Here is a 9154-nt window from a genome sequence, read left to right as displayed (position 1 = left end):
TTTTTTTGCACAAATAGGCTTTAGATAATTTTTTTTTGGCACAAATAATTAAGATTTATTTTCTCTCTTGTTTTATTTTGTACAATGGCGATATAATTTTTTTTTTTTGGTGATGTTTATCACCTGCCGAGTGGCCGTGACTTCAATATTTATTGACTTGTGTATTGACTTCTCGCTGGCCGGTGACCCCACTTGCAATGATTTTAAGCAGCCAGCCCATCTTTTATTTAAGAATGGTATCGGGAGCATGTGCCTTTAGCAAAAGACAAGTAATCATCTTTTGTTTAAGAATGATATTGGGGAGAATGCACATTTTTATTATTTTTTAATAAAAAACATTTGTTCGTTCCAGCGGTCTCTGACATGAGTTGCATCGATCATGTGCATTCACACGTTAGATTTGTAAATTTTCTCCTCTCCTTTTGCTTTATAATTTTTTAAATAAAAAAAGGGATATACCTAAAGTGGTTGACCATCTATACGTTCTTTAATTTTTCAGCACCATCCATGTATTTGCTTTTACCATAAGTTAATTGTGAACAAAAAACCATTAAACTTAAGTGACTTGATAATTTCTAGTTTTGATTTAATCAAGGATCGAAATGTACATATATGTCTATGTTTATATGGATGTAGATGTATTTAATACTGTATCATGTCTATATGGAGAGTCGAGTGTTGGTCGTCAGTTCATAAACAGACGATTAAAGAGTTACTTTTTTTCTTGAGCCACCAGAAAAGGCTAGCATGGCTTGAATACTTTACATTAGAAAAAAACTTGAATACTTTACATTAGAAAAAAAGAAGGAAAGAGATCCCTTCAATTATTTGGTTGTTACGATTATAAGTAGCCCATCTTTTACCTTTAGCAAAGAAAAAACAAAAAGAGTAGCCCATCTTTTATTTAAGAATGATATTTGGGAGCATGCGCATGTTCCCGTTGTTTTGTCAAGGTTCTGAATAAAAGTTCATTGACAGTGAATGGTATTTGTTTTTCAGCCCACTTGTGACTTTATTATGTGCGTTCACACGTCAGATTTGAAAATTTTCTTCTCTCATTTTATTTTATTATTTTTTAACAAAAAATAATATATTTAAGATAGTTGATCATTTGTGCGTTGTCTATTATTTTTACGGGACATACAAGGAATATCCCAGCCAATACGCTTGCCAATACAAGTAGTGTTACATTAAAGTGACAAAAAACATAACACTTCATATATGATTGATTCTCCATAGCTTATGCAAGCTATGGAGAATACGAGAATGGAATGTAAAGCATTTCTTCCTTCTTAGCCTTCTTTTTCTTCCCCCTGGCCTCGAGGTTGAACTCGGACTTTTTGATTCACATTTCATTTCATTCCATTCCTGATGGGTTTAACTAGTTCAGAACATCGATAGGTATCAATGCTTGGGCGTATAAGGCCTCAGTTGGCACAGGTTGATCAACAGGTAAGCCCTAAAGAGGGTACTTACTAAGGGAAAGCTTAACCAAGGAAGGGCCATATGTTGGATCATACAAAGTAGAAATTCCACCTTATGGTACAACTCTAACTCCGGTCTTATTAAATTCTTTACTGGATGAATTCAATAGGGTCTTCAAAGCCCGCTTTTCCACCATTCCATTCACTCATTTGTTATTACCATTATATCTTTTGTTCCTATCAATGTAGGACAATCCACTAATGTTCTAAAAAAAAACTTATTGACATTATAAGTTAACGGAGCTAGGACTATATGGGCGCCTTATATGTATATCGCCAGGAAACGTAGGAGTTGACTACTCGGGGATATGATCTATCTTCGTCGACCATAATGGCTTGATTCAAGCTATTAATATATAGCGAAACCCTTTATTGTCTTAGTTCATGGTTATCGATGGCCTCTTTTTCTATTGGAAGGGAGCTAGAGTTGATCAAGATCAAGATCAAGATCAAGATCAACTCCGGACTAGCCATTCACTGCATGGTGAACTGTGTAAATAAAAGTCACGATCAGAATAAAGGGAATTCACGGGGATTGAAGTGATTCTCCTGCCCTTGGTTCGAGTCCAACTTGTGGCAAGGCCCCTATATGGCTATAAAAAAAAAGGACTTTCTTCTTCATATTACATTAATGGAAAATGACATGGATCGTAAAGACAGAGTAGGGAATCCAGTCTTACACCTTGTTCCATTTCTTCAGGAATTGTTGGCTGCGAAAGAGAGACTTGAAAGACTGATCGGGATGAATCTATCCGTGGCGCTACCTTCGTATATAGTCATAAGGCCGATCTAGTGGTACCAAGCCCGCGTAAAAGTACATTAGCTAAAGAGTTAAGCGAAAGAGTGGACTACTATCCAAGACAGATGTGAATAAAAGTTCCAGAGGCGAGCTCGGGACAACGACCACCTCCTTCAACCTTCAGGGGGCCACGAACGCTCGGGTGACCATGTCGCGATCGGAGTTGATGGAGCTCCAGATGCGGCAGACACAGCTCGCGCGAGCCAGGTCTGGGACGGGGAGCTTCTCGAAGATGAGCCGGAGGGTGTTGCGGCCGGTGAGGGCGCAGAAGTGGGAATTCACCAGCAAGATGGTGGAGTCGTTGGCGGTGGAGGCGGAGGAGGAGGAAGCGGTGGCGAGAGGACGGCGGCGGAGGAGAGGGATCGGGGTTTCGAGGTGGATGCTCCCGGTCGTCGTCGTCGCCGCCGCTGCAGCAGCCCATTTAGAGAGAGAGAGAGATGAGATGAGAATGTCTGTAATATGATTTTGGATGGTTTTGAATGGTGGATAGCAGGTGCCTGAAATATGGTTGAATTACGGTTTTTTCCCCGTGTTTTGTCATTAATTACAAATTGCCCTTGACTTTTCGATTTTTTGCGATGTCTCCCCGAATTTTTGAAATCGGTTGCGATGTCAGACTGGCGTGACTTCATTATTTTTCAGTTTGAGCACCGACCATGTGCTTGTCACGTGACCGAGCTGAGAAAATATTAGGTACCCTAACAAAAGTGCCACGCAATCCATGCCCCCGAACCATTCGGGCGTGACACTGGACAAGTGTCGGTCCACGTCGGCTCCTCGGCTCTCTCACGTTCTAATTTAAACCATAGAAGGTTTGCGTCCCCCATCTCTCTCTTCATTAAATGCTTTATCGTTCTCTCGCACGCTTCTTCTCCCGCTCGCCCCTTCCCCACTCTCTTTCAAAAATTTCTATGTTCTGCATATTTTTCTCCATCAAAGCCGCATGACACCCGTCCTCTCTTTTCAAAAATCTCTCCTCCCAAAAAGCTCGCCCCGTCGCCTCCAAGCTTGGCCGCCTTCGCCGACGACGCCGGAGCCACTCGCTCCCTCTCTCTCCTAAGAGCCCCGCCGTCGTAGCTAGGTCTTGAGTTCGTCGCGGTTGCCTTGCGGTCCCTAACTCCATTGCTCGCCATGTGGAGGAACAAATGGGCACGGACGGCGATGATTTGGTTGTCGTTGGTTATGGAAGTGAGTGCACGGCGACGACACGCGGCGCTTGTTGTGAACGATCTCTTTCGCTCCTAAGAGCCGCGCCGATCGTAGCTGCCCGAGTCCCGACCTCGACCTCCGACCGCCTCTGCGTCTTGGTCGTGGTCCCCTCCGGTCCTAACTCCGGCTCTTCGGTCGAGGTTCGGAGGGTCCGAGGTGGGGAACGGCGAGGGTTGGTGAGCTTGGAGAGGGACTTGAGAAGCCGGTTCTCGTCCTCCTCAAAGAAGAGCTTGAGTCGGGGTTCGTTGCTCGTCGGCCGGGGGGGGTGGTTGGCCGGGAGTCAGGTGGAGGGAGGCCGGAGAAGAGGAGGCACGGCTCCTCGCCCGCGGGGACATGCGGCCTTGCCGGCTTCAAAATCAAAAGATCGGCACACCGCCTTCAAGACAATCGGAAGAGTGTAAGAATCGGCGAACGCCCGCCCTCACCATGAACGCGTACACGAGCAGCGCCTTTCTCGGGGCGTCTAGCCTCGCGTATGCTCTTATGATGTTCCAGTGGAACGCGACGGGATTCGCCTCCGTGTCTTGGTCGTGGTTGCCTCCGATCCTAACTCCAGCTCCTCGGTTCCCATTGACAGAACGCTCTTCGACAAGAACAACAACGGGTGTCCTGACATCATGAAGACGTTAGCCATCCGGGCAAGATGCGGCTAGCCTTCGAAGCACTTTAGAAGCACGAGAGAAGATCGACGAGGAAAATGGGTCAAGATCGGCTTCACAATCGGTTCAAAGCCTCGGTTCTAGTGGCTATCGAATTGGGCAATGTGTTCTTCAAATTGGATGCTACGCCATTTTGCCTTTTCCTGTTCTTCCACTCAACTTTAGATGTCCGGGCCGGAAGTTTGAGAACTTCTCACATAGCTGCATAGACCGCATTTGTGTCGACTTAATTTTGCTTCTCATCAATTTTAATTTTCCATTTCTTCTTCTCCTACCTTTCTCTCTTGTTTTCCTTTCATTCTTAAGAATTCGGTTTCTCCGTTAAACTTACACATTGATTATTCGATTGCTCATGGATCCATTGAAAACCAATACGCTTCATGGAGTTTTTATCCAGCATTTGTGCTTATGCGTCCATCTTGATCTCGGCAAACATATCTCTTTCTTTAATTTTATGATCCCTTAAAACGTAATGCTTCACATGGAATCGACAACTTAGGCCGATGAAAACAAAAGTACAAGGACATAAAATACATTGCATATTCCGACTCAAGAGCGGCTGCGCTGAAATCGTGTAGCGCATGATCTCGTTTCGCCACCTTCAACGTGGGCTCTCCAAGTTCAGCTCAAGAAGACGGCTTTGGACCTCTTGCGCTTTCGATCACGGCGGCACCCACAAAGCCAATGCGTCTTCCGTCGTTTCCCTCCTCGCGCAATCTCGACAGCAGCCCGATTCGCCGAGCTCGACCCAAGCCCACGCCAAGATGGTGGCGACCCTCTTGTCCGAATGCGGTGACAAGCGAGGGTTGAGCTTGATACATGCCCATGTGATCCGCTCCCGCTTGTTGGACTCGAATCCCGTCGCGTTCCACTGGAATATCATAAGAGTGTACGCGAGGCTAGACGCCCCGAGAAAGGCGTTGCTCGTGTACGCGTTCATGGCGAGGCGGGCGTTCGTCGGATTCTTACACTCTTCCGATTGTCTTGAAGGCGGTGTGCCGATCTTTGATTTTGAAGCCGGCAGGCTGCATGTCCCCGCGGCCGAGGAGCTGTGCCTCCTCTTCTCCGGCCTCCATCCGGACTAGCAACCACCGTCCCCCCAGTGACGAGCGGCGGGAACCCCGACTCAAGCTCTTCTTTGAGGAGGACGAGAACGCTTCTCAAGACCCTCTCAAGCTCACCAACCCCTCGCCGTTCCCCACCTCGGACCCTCCGAACCTCGACCAGAAGAGCCGGAGTTAGGATCGGAGGCGACCACGACCAAGACGCGGAGTGTCACGCCCCGATCCTCGGGCATGCACACATCCTTCTACCTTGGTCGATTTTAATATGCGATATCCCAGGACTAGTATCGCCGACCCTTTCATTTATTAAGCACATGCGGAAGCAATTAAAATCCCCAGACAATAAAACGATGGGATAGAAAAGCAGGGCCATATTTTTCATATTGAAATTTATAACCAAACTTTTATACAAAACAAAAACCACTTCAAAACTATTCACATCAAAATGGAGATCTCAAAAGAAGGTAGACTCTCAGCACATCCAGGCCATACTCAAGGCCCCTCTCGGGATTATCTTCTTCTTCCAAAAATCCTTCTCTTTAAGTTTCACCTCCGAGTTCTCCTTCTTAGACTCCTCCTCAGCTCCTCATCGGGGTCCCGAAATGTTTTTCCCCAAACTGGGATGAGACTACGTCTCAGCGAGTTCTACCCCACTAAGCCCGATTAGTAAACTATTATACTACAGGCTGCCTAAACACGCACAGGGCGAGGACTTACCTTGGCCTCGATCCCACACCAAGCCGGTACAATTCATAATAGGCACCCAAGCAATTATATCACCGATCGAAGCAATCGATCAAATCGACCTAGTCGATTATATTCCAACAAGACCACTCACGGTCATTTCCATTCAGTCAATCAATTCACAACATCAAATCAAAGCATCGACCTAGTCGATTACATGACAAGCAAATCAATCCCCAGTGGGATATTTAAAAGCTAGGCCACGTGTATTCCCAGGATGACCTTCCAAGTCTCCGAGTCCACGTGCCTCGAACCTTGGGCCCACGTGCATTCTCTTAGGCGACCCTTTTCGCCAAAGTGATGCATCAAGTCACCGAGCCCACGTGCCCTTTTAGATGCCCGAGCCCACGTGCATTCTCTCAGGTGCATTTCACCAAAGCGATGCATCAAGTCGCCGAGCCCACGTGCCCTTTTAGATGCCTGGGCCCACGTGCATTCTCTCGAGATGCATTTCACCAAGCGATGCATCAAGTCGCGAGCACGTGCCCTTTTTAGATGCCGGCCTCGTCACCGAGCCCACGTGCATTCTCCCGGGAGTACGGGGCGAGTCTCCGAGCCACGTGCATTCTCTCAGGCGACCTTTTCGCCAAGGTGACATATTCAACCACTGAACTCACGTGCATTTTCCCAGGTGACACTCCAATTCACCGGGCCATGTGTCCTCTTTGCGGTGGTTACCAATTCACTTTCAATATCGACAACCAATGCCCAACGATTTCTCAATCAAATTATTAAATCAACTCAACAAACATTATAAATGCTGAATAAACATACTTGGCCATTTACCAATCAACAATTCAATCGCAATCAATTCCAATCAATTTAGGGTAAATCCCTAAATATCACAATTTATTCAATTCCATACAACGTGGAGCTCAAATAAATAAACGGACTGCGCCACGACGATCGGCACGACATTTCGGTCGTCGGCCATCAAAATCTTAATTTCCGAAAAATAATTAATTTATTTATTAATTTCGAAAATTAAATAATTATTATTAAAAAATTCAATTTAGCTCAAAATAAAGCCCGATTACATAAACGGACTTCACCACGGTCATCAGCATAATTTTCTGGTTCCAGACCATCTCAGTTGAATTTTCGGAAAATAAATAATTATTTAATTAATTTCGAATATTAAATAATTAATATTAAAAAATCCCATTTAGCTCAAATTAAAGCCCGATTAAATAAATGGACTTCACCACAATCATCAGCACAATATTCCGGCCCCAAGCCATCTCAGTTGAATTTTCGGAAAATAAATAATTATTTAATTTAATTCCGAAAATTAATATTTAAATACTAAAAATATCCACTTAGGCCCGAAAAGCCTAATTGGAGCCCACTAAGTCGGAAAAAATCCCGAGACACCTCCAATAAATAGTAGACCATGTCTACTTGCTAATTACACAATCAATTTATCTAAATCACATCACAATTGACTAATAATTGCTAATTTATTCTAATCTAACAACCTAACCATAATTAATTAAAACTAAACCAATCTTAAGCATAATTAGCCAACTAATCCAAGATTAGTGAGATTACTCACCAAATCGCGCAAATCGGATCAATCCGACGGCGGCGACGCGAGGAACAATTCTTCCCAAAGCACGGCTCGGGTTCGAGGCCCGGAAACGGCCCAAAAGCGGCCCGAAGGTGCTGGAAACCCATTTCGCAACTTGCTGGGTTGCTGCAAAACAGAGGGGAAAAAGAGATGGTTGGGGGCAGCAAGGGGTCGGGAAGGTAGGTGGCGGCTTGGCGAGGCCGAACGGTGGCCCACGGTGGCCGAATCGTGGTCGGTGCTAGCCAAGACGGAGCTGAACAGAGGCGGCACGGAAGCTGGACGACGCACGGCGGGGACGGCAAACACGAAGGGGCGGTGGCGGAGCGCACGGCGTGCGCGGGTGGTGCGGACGGCGGCCCGGCGGCGGTGCTCCGGCGTGACGGCGAGCTGCTGTCTTCGAGCTCCTGGTTCGCACGAGAAGAAAAGAAGGAGAAGAAGGGAACCGGTTCTGTCGTGAGGAGGAAGAAAGAAAAGAGAGGAGAGAGAAGAGAGAGAGATAACCTTTTGACTAGTCAAAGGTGAAAAAAAGAAAGAGAGAAGAAGAAACCAATTTGAAATTGGCAAGGGGTATTGGCGGTGGGGAGGGGATTCGCACGAGAGAAAAGAGAGAGAGAAAAGAAATAAAATAATATAACACCACATGGTCTTATTTTTTCTTTTCTTTCTTTTCTCTTCCCTTTCTATTTTCTTTTGGTCTTCGATTTTCCTCCGATAATTTCTTTATTGAAATTTCGGGCCCGTCAATAAATTGACGAAATGAGCGAGAGATTCTAATTATCCAAGCCAAATTAAAACCCGAAAATCTGACATGTCACACTAGCGAGTCGAGAGGTCGAGGTCGGGACTCGCGAAACGATGGCGCGGCTCTTAGGAGCGAAAGAGATCGTTCACAACAGCGGCCACGGTGTCGTCGTAGCTCGCTTCCATAACCAATGACGACCAAATCATCGCCGTCCGTGCCCGCCGTTCCTCCACATGAAACCGAGCAGCTGGAGTTAGGACCGCAAGGCAACCGCGACGAACTCAAGACCTAGCTACGACCGGCGGGGCTCTTAGGAGAGAGAGAGGGAGCGAGTGGCTCCTGGCAGCGACGGCGAAGGCGGCCAAGCTCGAAGGCGACGGGCGGGCTTTTGGGAGGAAGAGATTTTTGAAAAAGAGAGGACGGGCGTCATGCGGCTTTGATGGAGAAAAATATGCAGAACATAGAAATTTTTGAAAGAGAGTGGGGAAGGGGCGAGCGGGAGAAGAAGCGTGCAGAGAATGATAAAAGCATTTAATGAAGAGAGAGATGGGGACGCAAAACCTTCTCTGGTTTAAATTAGAACGACGTGAGAGAGCTGAGGGAGACGACGTGGACTGACACTTGTCCAAGTGTCACGCTCTGAATGGTTCAGGGCACGGATTGCGGGGCGCTGTTAGGGTACCTAATATTTTATGGACTGAGTTGATCTTTCACGGAGGGAGAAAATATTGTGTGCCTTGTGACAAAAAATGATGTGGTACGAAGGTGACACGTGTCCTCGTGGTGGGGTCCCCAATCATTGAGGGAAAATGACGCGTCATTTAGCTACAGCAAAAGGAACGGTAGGGTTTTCTCTGCGAGTTCTCTCTCTTTGCGCCTCTCT

General features: G+C 46.3%; 1 protein-coding gene across 1 annotated transcript; it reads left to right on the top strand.

Annotated features, from left to right (window-relative positions):
- Positions 1-4732: 4732 nt before the first annotated feature.
- Positions 4733-5236, top strand: LOC120292114 (pentatricopeptide repeat-containing protein At1g77170, mitochondrial-like). Its single transcript, XM_039310015.1, has one exon. The coding sequence runs from the start codon at positions 4733-4735 to the stop codon at positions 5234-5236; it is 504 nt and encodes a 167-aa protein (XP_039165949.1).
- The last annotated feature ends 3918 nt before the right edge of the window (positions 5237-9154 follow it).

Source organism: Eucalyptus grandis, chromosome 3, assembly GCF_016545825.1.
Source record: "Eucalyptus grandis isolate ANBG69807.140 chromosome 3, ASM1654582v1, whole genome shotgun sequence".
Classification (NCBI taxonomy): domain Eukaryota; kingdom Viridiplantae; phylum Streptophyta; class Magnoliopsida; order Myrtales; family Myrtaceae; genus Eucalyptus; species Eucalyptus grandis.
Note: the sequence above shows the minus strand (reverse complement) of the source record. Positions and strands in the feature narration are given on the sequence as shown.

What these genes read in the sequence shown, in the direction of transcription:
- LOC120292114 (XM_039310015.1), top strand. Translation starts at nt 4,733, where the DNA reads ATGATCTCGTTTCGCCACCTTCAACGTGGGCTCTCCAAGTTCAGCTCA.